Here is a 24,218-nt window from a genome sequence, read left to right on the forward strand (position 1 = left end):
TTGAGAAGAGCATTGTATGCGATGAGTAGAAATATGGTACAATATGTCGCTTTTTTGTTTGATGCGAACAACTTTTGAAGAAGCTTTGTTAAAATAATCGCATCTGGTCGTATGATACCGACAATTAAGAAACGAGTCCACAAAGAAAAACAAAAAACTGTCAAACTATTATTGTAGTTGACGTTACAACAATTAATTGCAACCTCAGGCTTTTTATAAAAAAAACAGATCTTAATTATCCTAATTGTCTTTCTATTGGCAGCTTTACAATAAGAGTGTGCAACGGCTGGCGTCATTATAAAAAAAACCGAACCTAATGATCCTGGTTGTTTTTCTATAGGCATTTTTCCTGCTTACATTGCAAGAATTTTTTTGAAGTTTTTTTTGAAAAAAAATTTCCCGGTCGCTCCTACAATAAACGGTACCTTATTCAACTTTTGTATGCTATTCAAACTAATGATCTCTGACTTTGCTTAGTATGCTTTTGCATTCTTATCAGCTGTTTTGTGCGTTTGCTCTTTTTTAACTATATGTGGCTCGCACATTTTCAAAAGGTTTCTGATATTATCCTCCGGTTTGTCTGAAGTTTCAACAGAATAAACTTTGAAATAACTAATTCAGCGGATAGGACATATGATTTGAGAAAAAGATCACAAAAACGATCAGATTTACGACGCATATAACAAATTTAAAAGCCTCTGTTAGTCTGTTGATTTATACGCTGTGTTTTTTGCTGATAATTTTTGTGAAAAACACTGAACATCAAATGACAGATGATCAAAGATTTCAAAACATGCAGCCTTACTTGCAAAGGTAAATGTTTTTTCACCCGATATAGTGAGCGAATGACAGCCGCCTTATTGTCAGCCTCCATTTTTCTAATTCCATTATACTTATAAAATACGTTTTATGTTGGTAGTGAACTACATTGAATTAGTGACCGCTCTTGTCCTTAGACTTAAGGTGTTGATTTTTCTTAACGATTACATGACAATATAACCTGTGCCATTATACCCAATGGCTTTATCCCAATACAATTTAATAGTTTCGTTAAATAATCCGACTACAATTTAGGCGTCGCTATTGCACGTGCGTTTTAACATGCTCAAGCGGATGAGTTAAGTACCCATGTTTGGTTGAAAAGGCATAAAATCTGCAAAAATCTCAATGCGCCATCGCAACAGTTTGTTCTTTTCAACGATAAAACTGCTCTTGTTGTACGATTATCTTCCCAGCGCCAGGATCGTAGTACGTTATTAAATGCAAGGGATATGCAAAAAACTGTCATTTGATTAAGCAAAAAAAATTCAAGTACTGGAAATTATTACTATAAATATTGTCACCAAATGCGTTTAATACGTTTCATTATACTTATTTTTTTCCAAACATTATAATTAATATTATTACCGAAAAATATAAGTTTATATGACTTCAGAATAATTGGGAACATATATCAAAATTCAAAATAATCTCAAAATTATAAAAACAAAAAAATATCAAATTAATCTCATTAGTTATTGACTAATTTTACGCATCAAGCTGATCGCTCTCCTAAAGTATTAGTAGTAAATAAAGGCTCGATTTTTGTTCAGAGAAAAACATAACGCCTTTAAACTGAAACAACGAGAAACTTACCAAAATTGGACGCAGACTTAAAAAAATTTACGTAAATAAGAAAAGGCTTAAGACCTGCAAAAATCTCAACAATATTTTATATAAAAATAGCACGAGATTTCAACTTCAAGTCTTCTAAATGAATTAAACGAATTCTAATCTTAACCTCTTTTTAGTAATGTCGTTTTGTATTGTTTCTTTTTCAGGAGGAATTCGGCAGCACATTGCAATCGATAGAGGAAAAGTTCATCGTTTTCGAATTTTTTGTTGTTTTTTTTTATTTCAGTCTCTTCGATTAGTCCTAATATAAAATGAAGTGTTGCAAAACTAAGATTGAGATCACGATGCAAAACTCCTTTAACCAATTTCCGTAGGACGATCAGATCTGCTTGCCCTAGCAGGTAAAAATAAGAAAACTGTTTGGCGGATTCACGCATTCAACATAACAGCTCTCGCTGGTACAGAGAGTCCACTTCGGACAAAGAAATGGGAATTTTTAAGTTTTTTGAGAGACAATACAGAGGAGTGCCATGTCGGAGATCCGTACTGCGTGATTTATAAAACGAGTGATTTATAAATAAATTTGCGTCTGGAGACGGTTGCTCTCATCTGATCACTTTTTTTCAAGTTATTTTAAATGTTGACCATTTGCAATACATTGACTTGTTATGTTTATACAATCTTCAGTTTTTACCAAAAACAATTCACAAGTCCACGATGGAGCCTACGTGTTGGAGGACTGATCTTTTGAGATTAAGCTCAGCATCATTATGTTGTCCAAGTCAAATGAGCTTGCAATTGTGGAGGTCAAATTTTAATCCATTGATCTGACACCAAATTAAAAAATTTTCAATATATCTTTGAATGTCCCCTGATTCAGACTCCGGAAGAAATTTGGGGTCATCACAAAAAAATAAGATTTACAACGTTCGAGCGAATCCCCAATATCCTTAAGGAACAAAATGAAGAAATTTGGCCCCAAGACATTCCTCTGTCAAACACCAGATGTAAATTTAACTTCGTTAGAGAAAGTATTATCAAATTGAATTTTCTGTGTTCTACAGTTTAAATGAGAGCCAAACATTTTAAGAAATGCAGAATCAAGTCCAGAAGATGCTAATTTCATAAGAAGCCTTCAAGTTGGGACAATACCAAATGCCCTAATGATGTCACAATATGCCGGCAAATGGTCTGCATATTGATCTCTGCTACTAAAAACACGCATCAAAAAAATGACTATTAGTGCTGCGATTCTCCATGAAATTGTGTTGCTGCCTCTTTTTTGATATCGTCCCCAAGCGTAAATAAACTACAGATGATATGTTCAGACGATATTGATATGTTGATTAAGATGCAATGGGCCGGTAATTAGTTGTGTCTTGTGCCGAACCGTATTTGTACAATGGAGTAATGAAGGAGGATTCCCATTGATGAGTCCTCACACGGGACCCCAAAAACATATTTAAAAGTTCCAACATTAAAGGTTCCTGTAGGTGAGCGCATACAGATATAAACAAACAACGGTATAAAGTTCTACCAATGTATTAATCACTATTACAGTTTTTTGAAGCATTGCAAACGTCAGTTACATTGAAAGGGAAATAACACAACGGGATCTAATACAGTTTTTGAATTCATTCTTCTAGGCTCTTATCTGGTTTTAACAAAGAACTTAACATTATTTTGAACAGCTCTGCTTTCGGAATGTCGCTACAATCGTTGAAGTCACCGTAGAACACTCTACGGGATAAGTGGGAGCCAAATTAAGGGAGCGTAGGAACTGAAAGCAGTACCTTTGATTGTCCAGATTAAAAGTCTAAACGAACGATTATTTCTCCATCTCAATTCATGACTCCAAGTCAACGACGAGCTTCGCTTTTGCAGCTGAAGTTTGAACCGGAAAATATCTGATAGCGTCCTTGAAAGTGTTTCACGTCGGTTGAGAAGAGCATTGTATGCGATGAGTAGAAAAATGGTACAATATGTCGCTTTTTTGTTGGATGCAAACAACTTTTGACGAAGCTTCGTTAAAATAATCGCATCTGGTCGTATGATACCGACAATTAAGAAACGAGTCCACAAAGAAAAACAAAAAACTGTCAAACTATTATTGTAGTTGACGTTACAACAATTAATTGTAACCTCAGGCTTTTTATAAAAAAACAGATCTTAATTATCCTAATTGTCTTTCTATTGGCAGCTTTACAATAAGAGTTTGTAACGGCTGGCGTCATTATAAAAAAAACCGGCCCTAATGATCCTGATTGTTTTTCTATAATCATTTTTCCTGCTTACATTGCAAGAATTTTTTTGAAGTTTTTTTTGAAAAAAAATTTCCCGGTCGCTCCTACAATAAACGGTACCTTATTCAACTTTTGTATGCTATTCAAACTAATGATCTCTGACTTTGCTTAGTATACTTTTGCATTCTTATCAGCTGTTTTGTGCGTTTGCTCTTTTTTAACTATATGTGGCTCGCACATTTTCAAAAGGTTTCTGATATTATCCTCCGGTTTGTCTGAAGTTTCAACAGAATAAACTTTGAAATAACTAATTCAGCGGATAGGACATATGATTTGAGAAAAAGATCACAAAAACGATCAGATTTACGACGCATATAACAAATTTAAAAGCCTCTGTTAGTCTGTTGATTTATACGCTGTGTTTTTTGCTGATAATTTTTGTGAAAAACACTGAACATCAAATGACAGATGATCAAAGATTTCAAAACATGCAGCCTTACTTGCAAAGGTAAATGTTTTCTCACCCGATATAGTGAGCGAATGACAGCCGCCTTATTGTCAGCCTCCATTTTTCTAATTCCATTATACTTATAAAATACGTTTTATGTTGGTAGTGAACTACATTGAATTAGTGACCGCTCTTGTCCTTAGACTTAAGGTGTTGATTTTTCTTAACGATTACATGACAATATAACCTGTGCCATTATACCCAATGGCTTTATCCCAATACACTTTAATAGCTTCGTTAAATAATCCGACTACAATTTAGGCGTCGCTATTGCACGTGCGTTTTAACATACTCAAGCGGATAAGTTAATCCCCCATGTTTGGTTGTAATCGCTTAATCTCAAAGTCCTTCTTGGGCATGTCCGTTAAGTTAGGAACATACGTGTAATAGCGGCTGCTAATTTGTAGTCGGATTATTGAACGAAAATATCAAAATGCATAATGGCATTGGGTATATTACCCTGACAAGGTACTAGGAAAATTGGCCTACAGGGCGTGTAGCCGACAAGTAAAAAATGAAAAATTTAGCCGACAGTTTTACATAATTGGTCATAAAAACCCATAATTGGTTCATAAATCAGTAGTTCAGTTGTGATAGATTCATATCAAGTCCCACGGGTCGCTGAGGCATGGCCATGATCCGCAAGGCATGGCCAGATGCGGTAAAATAGTCTGGCGACGAACAGACCTACGTTACACTAGTTGATGAAAAAACTGAGGTATATTTGTCCGCTTACGAAATAGTGTTTTAAATTGGCCAATCACAGCTTCAGAATAAGTTTTATTGCTCATTTTACTTAAATTGTCGATTAAATTTCTCATTTTTTGGTTGTCGGCTAAACGCCCTGTCGGCCAATACGGCGGCCACCCCCTGACACCTTACCTTCATGAAGAGAGGAGCTGAAACTATTGAGTTTGTTTGTGTTTGAACGATGTCTTGGAAAATTGGAATTCAAAGGAAATTTATGGACTGTAATAACCGAAATTCGTTGTTTGTAATTAAAAATATTATTGAAAAAGCGAATGATTGTAATAGTGGTTAAACTTGCGCTCTCTTACAATATATAGATTTGATTGATCCGACTACTTGCCAGAGTTGATTGTTATTAATGTCGTATCAAATTAAATGACTATTTCGCTTCTACACCGAAAATAATTGCAGCATTTAATGTTTCTAAATCCTAACTATTTGTTCTGCAAAAGGAATACTTCAAAAGGAGTACTGCTATTATCTGGAAGACTGATGAAGTTTTTTGCTAAAATTTGACCATTGATTTTGCTACATCATAGTCACTATGAAATAAGCTATTTTTAGAGTGATATCCCATGACTTCTTTGCTTTATAACCGCATGCATTAAGCTCTACTCTACAGACTAAATTTAGAGTGAAGTTAGAGCGTTGAAAGGGTCGTGACTATTTTTTCAGTGTTCACAAAGGCGAAATGAATTTATGCTATCTTTATAAAAAAAAAACATTATTGGCTGTTAGCAGTTAAAAATGACGCAGAAGTGAACAGTTCGCTTAAATTTGAATTATTTGCTCAGTCATTGAATTTCTTTTTCTGCTTATTTCTTTGTTAGTCTAATTGATTCCTGACTAAAGAATTCACAGGCTCGTTCACGATCGAATGGCATATATAGAACAAAGTATTTGCGTTTTTCAGATACCGTCATTGTGTTCGTCTAAAAATAGACTTGTTCTGCTTTGCAAGTATTGCGTCAGTGCTATTCAAAATGTATAGAATGTGTTGAATTACAATTACTGATATCGCGACAGTACAAAACCTCCCAGAATTAATGCTGAAAACTTTTTTGACCAGATCTTGCGCTGCAAGATCTGGTTTTCTACTAAACCAGTCAATTCAAAACCCGATTACAGTTTCTTCAATTTACACCTCACGGACACTTTTTTGGCGTCGCAAGAAGAATGAAAAACCGATGCCTGCGGCGCCTGCAGAATTAAAACATTTTAAAAATGTGGAAGAACCGAAGATTCAAGTTGAAGAGCACACCCTTCCACATCCGATATGGTCAGAGGAAGCGGCAGAGAAAGTTGCAGTTACGCATCAGAAACCGTCTGGCGTTACTGATAGGTGTGCTTATTACACTGTAAAGATAATGCGCAAATCTTTTGACTTCCTATCTGGTTATACCATTGGTAAACATATGGAGAGCTTGGATGAAAGATCAGTTTTGAATCGATGCATATTTCTTGAGACTGTTGCAGGTAAGCATCAAACTTCAACAAACTAGGTTCTTTTAATTAAGTAATGCTTAACTAAGTTCTTAGTGTGTGTTATGGGATTAGACTTTTGTGGGGACTTAATTTTCTTTCAATAGTTATATTTTCTTGAATTCTTCTAAAAGTTCTTGAGTTCATCAACCAATCCCAGAGCGTATTCACTAGTTTTTCGTTTACACCATTTTTGAAGTAAATGTTTGAAGGGCCACGAATGGAAGTGGAGCAAAGTCTTTATTGGCGACATGGTGTTATTTCCAACTCAGCTGGATGATCAATTTTAGTCAAGCCATGGGGTAGTGGATAAGAAACAAAATAGCAGCTGTGAAAACCCTCCAACTGTTCCCGGAACAATTCCAGGAACAATTTTTTGTCTCGAAGTGAAGATTACTTTCACCACGTTATTTGGAGCAGAAAATAGGAGGTTACTGTAATCGTCTAGAAAAAAATAGGCTATCATATCTTGCCAAATCATTTTGTACTAAGAAGTTAAAAATTGTGCTTTTCGGTTGATTTTTTCCCATAAAAGTTTTTGTCTGCCAAATTCATGAACTGATATGCTCACTATTTGACACTGATCATCACCGAGGTAAACATTTGCAAGCACTACAACTCAAGAATGTTTTGCTTAATCTCTTGATTTCTATTTGTTCTCAAATCAAATATACTTTCAATGGTTTGAATTTGCTATACATGCATTTGTTGTTCTAATGATATGAAGCATCAAAATTTTGTTTAATAGCTCTCGAAGGAAGTTGGAAGCAATTTTCGTAAACTTTTTAGTCTTTTTATGCAAAATTTTTGCTCGAACTCATGTGATTTTTTTTGTTTTGCGTGATCTAAATTTATCTCTCATTCACAGTTGTCTGTAGCTGAACTCAATTGGTGGCAGTTCTCTGCTAAAATTCAGATGAAAAGTGCGCCAAAATGGCTGTTTCTTTTTAATTGCTCTCAAACGAATTTTGTAGCAATTATATTAGTCCTGTCGGTCTTTTTTAATAGCCGCACAGCGATAGTCGGGGCTATTATTGGCCTTCTCTTGGTTTTTTTTATTTCGTCGTCATGACTTTTGTTACGACCATATGACGTCACAGCGACTTTTTGTTCATTCGTTCATGCAATTTCAACTGAATTGCATGTGTGACGTCATTTTTCGCTCTTAGTGGAGCGAGTTTTTTGTTCATGCGCGTGATTAAATTTTTGGTCACACTTGACTTACCTCACTCTCAAAAATGACTTCCTCACTTTGAAATTGACTTTTATTTACTTTAATTCAAAGAGATAAGGTCAAATGGGTGTGTGTCACTCTAAATGAAGGTTATTTGAGATCAGCTAATAGAGGCAGTAAAAACTTATACAGATTTTTAATCAAAATATAACAGATCAGCCTTCAATGAAAAGACGAATTTTTTGGTCTGTCTTTTTTACTGTTTTTTTAGACTGCCGATCTACGAATCTATTGCGGCTATTTTCTGGCAATCTGCCAGCTATGTTTATGCAATTTTTCGCTTGACCGATTTTTCGTCTGACCCATTTCTGACTTTCCGTCTTCAAAAACGGAATAAACAGTTAGCGCCAAGTGGGCATAAAGTGCTCTTAGAGCCTTTTAGCTCACTGGTCTCCAAGTATGCGATTCAGAGAAACTTTTGGAGACTTGTACTTATGGTGTGAAGGGTGGTTCTTAGAATTTGATCCTCACTCCCCCTCCCAAATCTCTACCCCTGAACACCGTTCACGCCGTAAGGGCCCCGCCCCGTGCAGCAAGTCCCCCTCCAACCTTTGCCCCCACGCCCATTAACCCCCCCCCCCGCTGCGCTCACCTCACGCCCCTTCAATTAAGCTAGAGCTAGCCTCACTAAACCGTGGTTGGCTACTGACGAAGCCAACCGGTCATTTGAGAGCAATTCACCCGACGTTAGCCGGTAATGTTTTCACCGATTTTTAATAGTGGTTATAGTGATATTTAATAACCTCATGACCAATGACGTCATTTTGAAGCCCCCTAGTAATTAAGTTACTCCATCCCATCGACTGAAGCAGGCTGCAATAGATTTGAGCTGCCACTAGCCGTTCGAGGGCAATTCTTCCGCCGCTAGTGAGTTATGCCTATCTTTTTCTCCTTTGATTCTTCGACAGTTTTATAAACGCGTTGTTTGTTCTAGAATTTAATCGTTTGCCATTGTTTCGCACCGCTTGCAACAAGTGGATTTAAATCTAATTGTGTTTCAGTTCAGAACGCGGAACTATTATTAAATCGATGCCTTTTTCTCAAGACTGTTGGAGGTAATCATCAAACTTCAACTAGCTAGGTTCTTTGTATTTAGTGATGCTTAACTAAGTTCCTATTGTCTGTTGGGGGATTAGACTCTTGTGAGGACTTAATTTTCCTGCAACAGGTAAATGTTCTTACTAAAATCTCGAGAATTCATCAAGCAACCCCTGAGCGTATCCACTAGTTTTTGATTCACTTTCTTGCAACATCATTTTACTAAAAGGTTAAAAATTGTTCTTCAGTTGATTTTTTGCAAAAAAGATGATATTAAACAACATTTCCATACAACTATGCGCTATATTAAATATTGATGACTGTAACTGAAGTACTTGTTTGCAATTTAGTATCTCATTATTCTGGCAAATTTGCACTGTAAAAATGACCTAGACAGACCATTTGAATATTTCAATTTTTGCCCTGAATATTCCTATAATTCCTCCATTAATTTTCCGAATTTTCCCCTTGCTATTTTTCTAATTTCCTAATTTTTTAGCTTTTGTAAATTTAGTTTTTCTATGGTTTTTATTTTATCATCAACTCAAAAGAATGCATTTGCTAGTTCATGCTTTTTAAACAATAATTAAATGCAGATTCACTAAATTAGAATTTGCGTGATATAAATTGTCATTTTACTACTGAAAAGTAACCGAAAAGAGCGCCGAAAATTCTTTTTTTAGAGCAGTGCATCCAGTTACGTTCCTTTTATATGATGCATTTAAATCGAGTTTCCTGTCTCGTAAATTTCAACGTTATTACAGATTGGTTTTGAAAACTATGAATTCGGTGAAACCTGTATTGCCATTTTTTTCTCATTTATACGAACTCCAAATCGATGAAATAATAATAAAAATATCGCTAATGGTAATAGTCTTGAAGAGTTATGAAAGTCGTAGAAATGTAATTGAAATCATGGTAAAGTTTTTTTTCGGCATTAAATCACAAGCTTTAAGGAAGTCAGAAATCAAATCAAGATAATGCTTAATATAAGTTTGAAAAAAAAACATACGATCAGATGTTATCTGCCTTAGACTGTGAAACAAAATGTGTCAATGTGAAAGCCTTACAAGTGAAGTCTTGAATTTCCACTGATTACCGTTATGAGGTTTTTCTTAATGGTATGGTCAGGCTTGTCTTTAAGTTTGTGTTGCAGATTCTTCTGTTTCTAGGCGTGCCAGGGTTCACAGCAGCACAAGTGAGACACTTCCACTCTCTAAGGAGAATGCAAAGAGATCATGGATGGATCCATACCTTGTTAGAAGAGGCCGAAAATGAGCGCATGCATCTGATGACTTTTATTGAGTTGAAGAAACCTACAACTCTTTTCAGGTGAGTCACTAAAAGGCTAGTATTTTATGTTTGGGGCAGACAACTTTAAAGCTTGAAGAGCACAACTTGGTCATGCGATACTGCAGTTTTTAGAGTGCATTTTAATAAATTTCGGTCTTTTAAATGTCGCTTTCTTAAAGTTTGCTATTTAAATTTCTCAAATTGTGCTTTTGTTATAGTCTTTTTTGTACTTATCGAAGACTGAAGAGAAAAGTTGCTTATGCTTATTAACTTTTTTCATGAAGCTCTTTTCGTTTTGAAGGCTTATTTTAATTCTTCTAGGGGAACATCGTTTTGTCACATTTCTTCAATCTTTATAGTATAATTATAAACTCGCACTGTTGTTATTTGCCCTTCAAAAAGCTGTGGATTGCCGACTTATCTTTCTGAAAAGCAGTGCAAAAGTTTATTTGTATAATTAATAGCCGCCTCAGCTTCTCAGCTGGCTATTATAGCTCTCCTAATTTTTTTTTCAATTCAAAGAATTTGAATTGTATTGGGGCGCTGTCTTTTGTTAAGATCTGTTCATACATTTAAATCATTTTTGAAGTCAAATTGGAGTAGTGATTTTGGTCACGCCGAAACAGGAAGTGGAGTGGAAAAACGAGTGGTTTTGGCGTGAAATTTTTTTGCTCTCATTTTAAAGTAAAGTGAGAAAACGGTGTTTGAACAGAAATTCGCTTTCTCGCTAATGGTTGTTTTTGTTTACATGCGGCAATTTCTCTTGATTTTTAATGCTTTTTTCGATTTTTGGAATGGATTTTTTCTAAATGGTTTTCCCAATCCGTTCATAGTTCATTCTGGACCTAGTTTTTTGTTTGAACCAAATGTCCATTTCTCGCTGGTGAATTTTTCTTCACATGTGGCATCAATTCAATCATAGTCCGTTCTGGGTCTAGTTTTTTTGTTTAGTCAATGAAATTTCTCTTAATTGTACGTCAGGATTGGTCCTGCTATGTTTTTTAACTTCGTCGAATTAAAATATTGTTCAACATTTTGCGTGAAATCTTTTTATTTTCTCTCGGCTAGTTTCACTCTTCTCTCGTTCTGCTGAAAGTGTTTTTAGACAGCAGTTGCTCAGCAAAGCAATTCAAAGAAAACAGAGTCAGTATAAAAAACGAAATCAGAAATAGGGACGGGATAAACCCAAAAAGCCCAATTTTAGATGCCCATTACTCGAACTTTGTTCTTAGTTACGATCTCTAATTGGTATTGATACTAGCCACTGTGTGGTCTCACTACAAAACAGGAGCACGGTCAGCTCCAACACAACATCAAAATAGTTCGCACTTTAAAATTGTTTGGACAAAAATTACTTTTTCACTAGTTTTTCTTTCAATCCCAATCTTGGTTATGGAAATCAACGGCGGCTTTTTTCCGGCTATCTGCCGGGTCTGATTAAGTGTAGGTAAATACTTTTACCCTTTTTAATAGCCGCCGCCAGCCTCTCAACATCTATTATTTAGGCGCTCTTCTTTTTACGACGCGAAGAGGAGTATTGGTTTTCTTAAGGTTTTTACCGGAAGTACTATTTGTTCAGGCGGCATTTTGACTTAATAGTGAAAACGAGTGAAATTGACGTGTGAACTTACTTTTTTTGAGTTAGAGAGTTTTTTTGTTCTTGCGCTGCGTTCAATGAATGACTTTGACGATGAAAAGCGTTTTTGAGAGGTTTGCTCATATAGATGAGTTTTTAGCCGTGTTTTCGTCCATTTGGCCCAATTTTTTTATTGTAACTTGGTTTTTTGTAGAAGTAATTTTTGACCGATGCCGCATCAATATGCAACCATCCGAGAACGATACCACAATGTTTCTGAGGGCTTAATAATGCGTTTCAAGCGCAAAATTGGCCCATATTTCTTGATTGGTCATTTTTGGCTTTTTTTCTTCAATTTCTTCATTTTTGGCTCTTTGAGCGCACTTTTTTCTACCAAATTAGTAAATATGTCAATGCTTTTTTGATAATTTGGATGCCTCCTTTTGCCTTGACGTGTTTTTGTATTATAAAATTGACATATAATACAGATTTTGGCGGTTTTTGTCAAAGGTTTACGTTTTTTGTTTGTACTTTGAGTTTAATTACCATAAAAAGTCTTTCGGTGCAACATCGATGTTTTTGTTTCTGTTTGGTTGCTAATTGAATTGTTTTTGGCGATAAACGAAGGAAACTCTTTAAGGTTCAGTAAAAGTTTTTTATCACATTTTGAGCATTTTTTAAAAAAAATTGTTTCTTTTTCGCAATTGAGCTCTTTTAACGTCTTAGTCAGACAGGAAGATGGCTTTGATAATGTTCCTAGACCTCTATTGCTTAAATAATTTTTCAGTTTTACCATATTATTTGTTTTGGTTTTTCAGAAATTGTGAATTCTTTTTTTTTAATCTCTTTAACAATGTATGTTTTCTCCACATTCTGGCATGTTGGTTTCTAATACGCTCTTAAGAACCTTAGTTTTTTTCCTCCTGCCTTTATTAAATGAAAAATTACCGATTTGAACTAGTAATTTTTGTCTTTTTCCTTTGAGCTTTTTTTGCAAATGATTTTCCTTAACATATGGCACTGAGGTTTTTTTTACAAACTTCACTTTTTACAAATTTTGAACCACACTTTTGTGATTATTCTTTTGCTTGGTTTTGTTAACATAGGAATTATTTGCGTTTGAATATTGTTCTGCCTCTTCAGTCTTTTTCATGATTTATTTTGATTTAATTTTTCGGCGGGCCTTGTATGGTTTTATCGGGTTCATGGTGATTAAAGCGAGAAAGTCTAATTAATTACCAATTGATTACTGTTTTTATTTTGTAAAATAGTGTTTCGATTGAGAGAACTTACGCAAACTGATCATTTTTTTTAAGTTTTGGTCTTTGTTGCGGTATTAAAATTTTTCTTCCAAAATAAATTTTTGGGAGCCAAACATGGCTTGAATTTTGCTGCTCGCGTACTTTGATGTTTTCCATTTCGTACAAAAAATTTGGCTGGTTTGAAATATATGGGTGTAATGTAATTTTTTTTAATTCAGTTGGTTTTATGGGCTATCTTCTGACATAATTTTTTGTTTTTAGTAGTGACTTTCGTAGGAACCAGTTGTGAGGGTAATTCCTTCACAAAGACGACTCTTCGAGTCGTTTTCAGATTTCTTCCAGCCTTTTATTTTAATTGGCCTTACTTTTTGATCACGTTTTTCGTTTTACATAGGTCATTATTTTCACGTTTGACTTCTGACTTACTTCACTCACTGTTTCAACTGAATGGTTTTTAAACTCTTTCACGTATTGAATTACGTAATGTAGTGAATACCGTCAAAGTCAAGATCAAAATTAAAATGATGGGAGGAAACGATAAAGCCCGGTCATTGAGAATTAGGTTATCAAAGTTCATTATAGTGTTTGCTAGCTGACATTGGTATTCAGCTTTCAGTTTAGAAGCTGAATTGAGTATAGTTTTGGAATCCAACTGAAACTGCGCGCCAAATTAGAATTCTTTTTGACACTGAAAAGAAACAGAAAAAATGCGGTCAATTTCTTTTGTTTTTTTTCTGTTTCAATTCAAGAGAATTTGTTAAAATGAGTTAAAGAAGCTCCCAAGTTTCAGTTTCTGGTTTGATCCGATGCTTTGTTTTTATGATATAAAGAGGAGCTTTGAGCTCTCAATGAACTCCTTTCAAAAGGCTTAATATGGACGTAAAGTTACCTAGAAAAAGAACTGCTATATAAATTTGTTTGGTTTAACCGGGTCTCATGTCTCTCCGGTACAGTGAAATGATCTAATTGTAAATGTAGAACTAGTTCTGTAACTATTAGCGAACTCGTAAATCATGAAGAGATTACAGAGCTTCCAAACCTTACTTCACCCTAACCTCCAATCGAAACCACATCGCCCATTTTGAGCAATTCTGCAGCCAGTAGTACTAGATTGTTTACTATTTTATTTTGCAACCTTGACTGCTTGTGCTCGCGATTTCAATCATACGCTAAAAGGTATGCTTTGAACGTTAATCGGTAAATCGTATGCAAAACAGGCGCCTTTCGTCATTGTTGCGTCTTAATTCAACTTTATGGTTATTGCAGGTGGGCAGTTGCCACAACGCAGTTTGTGTTTTCAATATACTTCTATATTGCCTACCTGATCAACCCAAAATTCTGTCACAAGTTTGTCGGATACCTTGAGGAGGAGGCGGTCGTCACCTACACCCACATCCTAGAACAACTGGACAAAGGTGCGCTCCCTATGTGGAAACATCTTCCTGCTCCCGAAATCGCAATAGACTACTGGAAGCTTTCCAAAGATGCCATGATGAAAGATGTCATATTGGCTATCCGCGCAGACGAAGCCCATCATAGAGATGTGAACCACACGTTGGCATCGCTCAAGTTAAGACAGCCCAATCCGTTTAAACCCGGCGAGTAATAAATGTTTGTTGGATGGCAACGATCTCCAGCCTTTAGGGAAAAACATACATAACTGACCTCTTTCATTGGCTCTAATTAGATTATAATTTTCATCTTGTTTGGAAACTTGTTTCAAATTGTACAAATATTGCATTCAGATGGCTGTACATGTTCATTTTTGCCGCAATAACGGAATGCTATTTAATTTCAAATAATCTTTCAGTCTTTTTAGTGAAGGAGTTGATGTAAGTTTATTACGAACCCTTCGAAGAGAAGGAACTAATTTCTAAAATTCTAAATATTCTAAAGGACTTATAGAATAAGGAGAGGGCACATAAAGGAGAGGATGTTTCACAGTTTTGTAATTTTTAATGAGGTGTGGTATACGATTACTAGCTTAGAGTTATGGGCAGACAATAATCTCAAAATAAAATAAGCTCAATCGTGAATTGGCTTAAAGCTGAACTGCGGATTTTGATTGAGCTGCCCTCAAGGATGGCAAACTGGAAATCAAATGTGTAGACTGAATCGATATTTCAAACCGAACAAGCAGTTATCTGAATGTGTATGACAGCTTAGTATGGGGGCGCGAGTGTGAAAAGTCGCCTACAACTGCTTGCTCAAGCAAAAAAATAAAGTTGGTTTTTCAGCTTAAATTTGGAGCCTGAAAAACAATTTCTACTGCCTCGTTTTAACTGAATCTCGCTTTTAAATGATACTACAGACTTTTCGTCTGCCCATTTTAGAAAGAAAAAGAATCAGTTTCTTTGTGCATAAGTGCATTTTTTGGCATTTTTTTAGTTTTCGCCAGCCCCAAGAGCAACATAACCTCCTCTAGGGTTTGATTTTAGGTTACTGCATTGCTTCTAAATGTAATAAAATATTTTTCAAGATAATATCCTCAATTATTTTGTAAAAATATATTTTCAATTTTGTCAAGTTTTTTTAATCTTTTTGAATTTTTTAGCTATTTTTCCGCCACCAGGGTCCTAGGGACCTCCAAGGTTTGATGATAAGCTGTCGCGTAGTTTCTAGAGTTAATGGAATAATTATCATTACCCTCAGGACTTTATGGATCTTTATGAGCCAGTGAAATTATTTAAAGCTTGAAATAGGGTTGCTGGATAGTCTTTTGAGACAATAAAATGGTTTTGAAGATTTTACTTTCTTGCATTTTATCAAGATTTTGTTAAAATTTGCAATTGTTTTCAAAATTATTGTATGTTTTTGTCCTTTTCTGAGTTTAGCGACCCTTACTGGCCAACGACAATTTTCAAGTCCTGCAGATGGGTTACTGGACATAACTCCAGAGACGAAAATTAGTTTTGAACCTTTTCACTTCGAAATCTGGAAGGCTTTTAAATTTTCCAATATTTTGCAAATTTTTAAAATATCAGTTTTTTGTTTGATTTATTCACTAACAAGGCTAGAAAGAGAAAAGTGGCAGAGTCGAATCAAGCCTACGCTGGCCTTACTATATCCTGGCTAGCAACTATCGGAGCCAGCCACTCGCCGGTCGTTTGAGAGCAATTCGCCCGACGTTAGTCGTTTGTTTAGAATTTAACACAATAAGATAGATAAGAAGGACTGATTGGGACAATGGAAACTGTAAAATGAAGAGTACAGATAAAAAGACCACATGGTCTACAATGATCTGCCCCAGATTGATGAATAAAGAACATCACATTAAAATTAAATCAATGCAATGAAAAGTTAAATTGTAGTAGTTATAATTTAAAAAAAAAAGATTGCAAAAATGAAATGAGACGGTAGAAAACTTTGCTTTCAGTCGTTTATCATGGGTTGCTATATGTTATCAGAAAAAAATTGTGGCGTCCTATGTACATTAATTTTGTCTCAAACTCGTTTTTGCAATTTGAACATTTTTAAAACATTTTCTCTTGCGGTCTTGTCTCTACGGACGGTAGAATGAGTCTTTGGTTTCAACTTTGGAAGCCAGCCAGTCGTGGACCATCTGATTGAGCACATGCAGCACGGCCAGCAGTTCGTAGAAGTCACAAAAGCATAAACGCAGCAACTAAATCCATACAGCAATAAATCAAAGTTATTAACAAGTGGTTGTGAACTTGCTATTTGAACACACATCTGAATTAAAATGTTTGATAGATTTTCAAGCAAATTATTATCTGCGAATATATCTGCACTACTATCTATTCGTATTCAGAAGTCGAGGCACTTAAAGCAGGACCAAAAGTGTAAGAAATTGTTTTTTTTTTTCGTGGTATATTGCCTAAGCTTCTATATAATGCCACAATGCCTGGATCAATTTCCTATAAAGTTTTTAAATGGTCCTGAAAGCAAAGATTTGTATCAATAAAATTACCAAGATATTCACAACACGAATTTTTAACAACAATTGTTTTAAACGCAAACAGTGAACTGCGATTGGGAGATCCTTTACCAAAAGTCACTGGAACTGCTTTGTTTAAGTTTAGTGCTAACTTACTAGTAATTATCCATTGACTTATTTTAATGAGGTCCTCTTCAATTTCTTTTCGGAGGCAGGCAAATGATTTTACCTTCGTATCATCTGCAAACAAGTAGATTTCAGAGCTGTTACAAAGATTTTACTTTTTGTCCTCAAAAAAAGCCCGGGGTCAATAAGCTAAGGATCAGCTCTGTAGCGTTATTATAATCCAAATAATGGATTATATTGGTGCTCTACTTTAGCAATCCAAAGTCTTTGAGTTGTATTAAAGCGCTGTCTTTTCAACGGAGCAGAAAGTACTGAAGAAGTATTTTTAAATACTCGAAGAGGCTATATGGTTTTCAATTGCAAGAAGTTTGAAGCATATATAATAGACCTGTTCATGCGATTTCTCGCTTGACCGATTTTTGTGTGACCCATTTGACTTTTCGTCTGAAAAAACTGGTAGCGCTCAGTGAGCGTTGAGTGCTCTTAGGGCCTTTCAGCTCACTAGTCTCCAAGTATGCATTTCACAGAAACTGCTTTGGAGACTTATACTTATGGTGTGAAGGGCGGTTCTTAGAGGTCAACCCCCTCCCCCACAACCCCCCTCTCCGACCAACCCCCCTCTCCGACCAACCCCCCCCCCCCCCCCCCACCCCTCTCACCTCACCCTTCCCCCAAATCCCCACCCCCACACATCGTTCAGACCGTAAGGGCCCCGTGCAGCCAAAGACCCCTACCACCTTGCCCCCCATCCCCCACCCTCAACCGTTGTTAACTACTGGCAAATGCAACCGCTCGCCGGTCGTTTGAGAGCAATTCCCCGACGTTAATGGGTTATATTTTTTTTCAATTCAGCGAGCAAAAAAATCGGAAGTTCAGGGACTGAATACCAGATCAAAAAACTTGTTCCAGTGAACAAATTCAATGAGTGGGGAAAAGAGAGAATTGTTCTTTGCTTGCCTCTTCCTGAAACAAAGAAAAAAATGTTGGTGTAAAAAATTTTGCTGAACGAGCAATTCTTTTGTTCGCGTGCGGTTTTTTCAAGCTTTGGTTTTGAACTTTTTATGTCTAAAAGTTTTTTTTCAGAAGTTAAAATTTTCGGATTATTTTGATAGCGCTTCGAAAATTGTTGGTAATTAATTTTATGTTGAATTCATTGGAGCGAGTTTTGAATCAGGAAAAGAAGCGCGTGAGAAAAAGTTGTGTGCTGAACAAAATTGTAGATTAGGGCGTATTGAGAGAAATTTTTGTTCATACCAATGTTTTCAACAAACCGAGTAGTATTAGGTGCATGAGGACATTCTTCAGCGTATTGCTGAATTTTATGCCAATTCGGCTACTTTTTCGCAGTTGCATTTTACAGCTTTAATTGGGAATTTAAACCACGCATTTTACTGTTGGATATCCTGGATACCAGGCTATTCCAGTTTTTTTCCTTTTCAATATGTTTTTGAACGAGAATTTTTGCTGCTATTTAAAAATTTTCTTTTTCTTTCCTAAAAGTTATCTTTTAAAACTTTTTTCGTAGAAATTCAACAGATTTAATTTGCCTATCTTGCCTATTTTTGTGCACTTGTATTGTTCGAATTTTTGTCGTTCTCTTTTATGAGTTTTTATTAGCTACTATTTTTTTAAACAACAGTTTATTTGCGGGGACAGCTCTTCAATTTGTCTTTGGACCTCTTCAAGCTGTACTGTTTAAAGTTATTCCTCAATTTTGAAGTCAATTTAGAGCAGTGATTCTAAACGAGCCAAAACGGCAAGTTAAGCAAAAAAGCAAGTGGTTTTGAATGGATCTTTTTCTTTACATTCGACTGAGAAAACGGCGTTTCAGCAAAAACTCGCTTTCTTGTTATCGCTTTTTTCACATGCGGCAACTGAACTTCTGTTTACTAGATCTAGTCACGTTTCTTAATGAAAATTGTTTGAACTGTTTTTCTGGAACTGTTCTGCTCTGTTCTTTTTCAAATTATGCATTTTTTACATATTTTTTCTTTCACAACAGGATCAAAACGGGCGCAATGGACATAAATTTTCATTAGATTTCGCAAGCTGGCTTTTGTAGTTTTTTGAGTAATTACTTTACTTAAGTTACCAGGCAAGCCTTAGGTAAAAATTACTTTTTCGGACTAGTTTAGCCCCGTTTTCTGATCAAATGATTCTAATTATTGTTGTGCGCACAAAATTGTTGAACAGAGTAAGTTAATTTTCTCCTAAGGAATGAAATTTAGGTAATGGTAATGCCCCACCAAACACTGAAAAAGTAGCAAGTTTTGCTTTTTAAATTAAAAAAATTGTCATTTTTTCCCTCAAATATTAGGGGCCACGAATGTGTTTTTTGCTTCCTAATGGGAATTATATTATTTTAGCTGCAATTGTCTTTTCAAATATCTTTTTTATAGTTATGCTGTTTGTCTATTTTGTGTAAAACCAATATCAAGCTCAAATTTTTCTGTGAGCTTGTGTGTGAATGAGTTATCTGAGAATTGTCAAAAAATCAAGTTTGTTAGAAATGAGGTTTTTGCGATTTTTTTCCACCAATTTTTTGAAAGTTTTGCTTTTTCGTGCTTTTGAGTACAAATAGTTAGTTAAAGGCTTTTGAGGTGGAAGTTTGTAATTGGTGACGAAAACACACATTCGAAGAAATTAATAACAATTTGCAATTAACCGTGTTTGCAATACATGAGATTGATATGAACAGTTTAAGCACTTTAAAAACCAACGGCGAAGTCTTTTATTCACAATGTTAAGTTTACCTCCCCTACGAACCATTGGAAAAATTCAGTTCTAGTCATATAGAATCGAGCTGTTTTTTTGGTAAATATGGGAAATCTTTTATGTTTTACGGAAGGCAACAACCTCCAGCCCAGAGGAAGATGTTTGGAATTCTGAAAACAATATAAACAAGCCGGCAAACGAGCGAGCCTGTGGGTGCACGGAGAACAAGAGATCGCACAATTCTTTCGGAACCATATCTAAGTTCCTTGATCCAAGCATTGGGGTATTAACTCTTGGATTAGATTACCCAATAATCCAAACGAAAATCACTGGTCTTAGGATGTTGCACAGATGGAGTTTGCCACTTACACTTAGATCACACAGTTGATTGATGTTACTTATAATATTTTTAAATCTTACTGAGATTACATCAGCTGGGTTTACTAGTTTTTAAGTGTTTGCTCTACTTAAGTTACTACAAAAGCTTTAGATCTAAAGTCTCTTCGCAAGGCTTTTTCGGCTTGGTTTCTGGTTCAAAAGATTTAAAATTAAGGTTGTGCGCACAGAAGCGTTCAACAAGGTGGGCTCTTTTCTGTCTGCTTTATGAAGTGTATATAATCGTAATGCCCAACCATACACTGAAAAAGTAGTAAATTTGGCTTCCTTAATTATAAAATTGCCTTTCGAGTTCTTCGGCTATTAGGTGCCAAGAAAGTCTGTTTGCTTGCTATTGGGACACTGAGTAACTAGAGCCGCAAATATTGATTTTTAAAATTTAGGATACAAGAGCTTTACTTGATTTTAAAAGTTATTGACAATTTTATTTCATTTTTTCGAACATCTTTTTTGTTGTTTTGCTGTTTGTTTTATTGTGTAAACCTAATTCCTGCTAAACAACAGTGAATTTCTTGGTAGGCTTTATGTGCATTAGTTTTTGAGAGAAATAAAAAAATATACTTTTAAATTAATTAGAAAAAATTAAGCAATTTTTTCTTAATTTTTTTGTTTTTGAAGTCTTTATGTCTTTGTGTTTTTGAATCCAAGTTGACATTTAAAACTTTTTTGAGGCGGCACATTTGCACAAAAAAATAACATTTGACGATATATATATATATATATATATATATATATATATATATATATATATAGAATTTAACAATGTTTGCTATACGGGAGTTTGATATAAACGGTTTAAGTACTTCAAAATTCAGACGGCAAAATTATATATTCACAAATTGAATTTTAACTCAGGAATTTTTTGGAAAATTGAGTTTTAGAGGTCAAGAAAACTCAAGTATCTTTGTCTGAAAACGGGAATGCATCCATATTTTACAAGAGGTAAAATTCGCCGGCCCAGAGTAAGATGTTTGAAAAACTGCAACAAGTTCAAGATGCGGGTGCACGAGCGAACTGGTGTGTGTGCAGAGAAAGGAGGAACGCGCAACGCTTTCGTTACCATATTTAGATTCCTCGACGAGATCAGTGGGTTATTAACTTCTTGGATTAGACTCCCTAATAATCCAATCTAAATTACCACTCTTGGGGTGTTTCTGAGAAGCCTTTTCATATGATTGCGCACAAGCGTATTGCTTACGGTGATCAAAGTCATTTTTTCCAAAAATCAACGGATTTGCTTCGGATTGGTTTCCTGAAAAACTGCTAGGGGGTTTGAGCGTTCAAATCATTTGGATCAACGCTTGCGGGTTTTAGCGGGCGTTAATTTAAGGCATGCTCCACAAGACAAAATGCAGTAAAATAGATAAGAAATGCGGGTTGCGACAGATACCAGTATAATGTACATCACACGCTTAAGGCAACCCACCATCCCTTCCCAGATGCCACATTGATTTGGCGCATTGGGCAGATGGAACCTCATTTTTTTGCCTTTATGTTCATGTTCAGTTTTAACGTTAGGGGTATTTATCCAACTGATGGATGTTTTCATTGAGCTCGGTCTTCGTTTCACCAAAATTGGTGCCATTTTCTGAGCAGATCATATAAGGTGTTTTACATTGTCATTGGAAAAACTCAACTCCCAGTACACAGGAAATTTTATCCGTAGATTTGACAATTTCTACATGGAAACAGCACGTTTTTAGGTAATTAAACAGAAATCTGCATCTTTTTTCAATACCCTAACGAACATTGACGTACAAGTGCTAAAAGCAATCAACACCGGTGTTTGTGAAGGGCGGAGTCAAATAGGCGAGTATCTTTTTCTGTTTGTTCGCCCTGGGTGTTCGGACTGTGGCAGCGACCAACGATCTGCATGTCATGCAATTTGTTTTGATTGAGCAAAATGAGGAGCGAAGCTTTTGGGTTGCGTAGTGCTCCTTTGCAATTGATAGGATAAATATAATAATAGTGATGCTTGGTGTTTGTGTTCGAAGAACATCTCTACGCAGTAGTGTCACGCATCCAGATTGATTTGGAGTTTTACATCAAAGTCTATACTGTTTCAGGTGGCCTGAGGAATGTAGAAGACCGTTAGGACGAATGAAGGTGTACTAGAGCAGAATTCGAGTAGTCTGCTTTAGGGAATTGATGTCACTGACGGATATCTTTTTCTTCTGGCGCTGAAGAATTCGTTTTGAAGAAGGAACGCCTGGCTTTGTTGAGCTCACACGGATCGGTTTTGTTGCCGCCACGATTACGGTAGGCTCCATGTGATTGCAAAACTGCAGAATTTAAGCAGTGATGCGTAACAGCTTCTCAATCAATATGTACTTATTAAGTGAGACAATGAAATCTAGATTCTTTTTTCTACATGACCTGGTCGCAGAAGCGGCTATTAAGGGAACACTGTCATGTTGTTTTTTTGGTTACGCTAGAAGCTCTGATATTATTGAGAACATCAGTGCTTATTCAATGCGAGCTGGATCATAGCTGGTATTCAGAAAATGTGCACCACTTGCCCAACTGCTTGACTGCGGTAACTCAGCGGACATGCCAAGTGTTCAGGCTTTGGCTCCGTAATCATGTTTTGCAATGTGGTTTCATTGGTCTACATTATTGGCCTCCAGAATTTCTCCAACGGGGTTTGCAATGAAATTGAATTGATGTGGAATTGTGCAATTGCAAAACTATGGCGTCATCTGTCCATATGAATAATATAAAAAGAAACAGTTAACACTCTACAAGTTCACTTTTTCAAACGAACATCAGGAAAAGCAGCTTGTTGTTCGTGTTTTTGTGAACGTCATCATTTTCACATGTGCCACACAAGCTATGCTAAGAACAAAGGCAACATCTGGTTTTTGCCAACCAGACGTGGAAGTGACGTCGGCTCGCGAAAATGCAACAGCTCTAATTAACTGCTTTGAACTGTCTCCGAACAGATGCCCTTCTTGGTAATCATAAGACTGAGTGAAGTAACTTCTTGATATTTTTTGTGTACCATGGCAAGGAGTTCTGCAGTATATGCGAGAGGTCTATCAATTAGATCTCCTGGAAACTCTTTGTCCTTACTCTCGCCAGAAACACGCCATACTTATTCAAACATCAAACAGTCTATTTCATTGAAAGGTGCAACAAAGCCAACGGTCTCAAATACTGTGATACCTAATTGAAGTACTTATATAATTTAGTTCAGTTGTCCTCTGAGTACTAATAAAATTAGTAATAATTGCATTGGCACCGCAAATACATTCTTTGATCAGATCTCATTAATTTCCAGCTATCTGTAAATATTAATTTTCTTCAAATGTTCATGCCTGATTATTACCGGACAGTCACTCTTTTCTCTAGCTGGTTCGTGACAAGTCGCGCGATTCAATCTTGCAAAGCAATTGAGTTTTCATTAGATCAGAACCGTCAGTTTTAGATCGACCTGTTTATAGTTTTGGATTAGCACTGCGTTTCCACTTGACAGAGTTTTTGTACTTTTGCACCGCAAATTCGTAGTTCAATTTCAATACTCACCACCCGACGCAGTCAGCTGTGCGCGATTCAAAAATATCACCTTTTGGCAAAGAATCTTTTGAGAAAAAGCAACTTTTGAAACCGCACTTAGATGGGGAAGATGGAGAGTACACCTAAAGATGAAAATCTTGACCATAAAAGGAATTAAAATGACGCTTTGTTACAACCATCAACCACAACACGGGAGTCCAATTCCTTGTCACGGGAACCCATTTCTGAAGCGGAAATAAAAAACACAAATTCTCAAGCTAAACGAGAAACGCCAGCTTCGAAATGCCCAATTAAAAGTAGCATGGTGGAATCGTTGCGCGGGAGTAACAGCTCAAACAACTTTTTGTGGAGACAAGATATGGAAACATGCAGCAGCACTTTCTTTTCTCAGTTTTGAAAGGGGAAGGGCGTCACATCTTCAACAGCTAAAATCTTTGAGGAAATGTAGATGAAATGGCAACAAAAAATTTGCGGGATGCCCTGGACATTGCTTTTACCAAACAGAGGGACATCACTTTTGACCGTCATCATTTCCTGATGAGAAAACAAAAAAGGGAATATGTGGAA

The 24,218-nt window shown here is 35.9% G+C and overlaps 2 protein-coding genes across 2 annotated transcripts in view; one reads left to right on the plus strand and one right to left on the minus strand.

Moving 5' to 3' along the window:
- Window positions 1-5,269, minus strand: part of LOC142357213 (uncharacterized) — a 54,012-nt gene extending 48,743 nt beyond the window's left edge. The window contains exon 1 of the mRNA XM_075408876.1: window positions 5,248-5,269. Coding sequence (XP_075264991.1) covers window positions 5,248-5,253 — 6 coding nt within the window. The 5' untranslated portion in view covers window positions 5,254-5,269. The remainder of the gene's footprint in view (window positions 1-5,247) is intronic.
- A 739-nt stretch (window positions 5,270-6,008) lies between these two features.
- LOC142357249 (uncharacterized) lies at window positions 6,009-14,809 on the plus strand. Its single transcript, XM_075408902.1, has 3 exons — window positions 6,009-6,591; window positions 10,042-10,201; window positions 14,267-14,809. Exons 1-3 carry the CDS (start codon window positions 6,162-6,164, stop codon window positions 14,604-14,606), a joined length of 930 nt encoding a protein of 309 aa, XP_075265017.1. The 5' UTR covers window positions 6,009-6,161; the 3' UTR covers window positions 14,607-14,809.
- Window positions 14,810-24,218: the final 9,409 nt, after the last annotated feature.

Source organism: Convolutriloba macropyga, chromosome 2 (genome assembly GCF_964194025.1).
Source record: "Convolutriloba macropyga chromosome 2, txConMacr16.3, whole genome shotgun sequence".
NCBI lineage: Eukaryota > Metazoa > Xenacoelomorpha > Acoela > Convolutidae > Convolutriloba > Convolutriloba macropyga.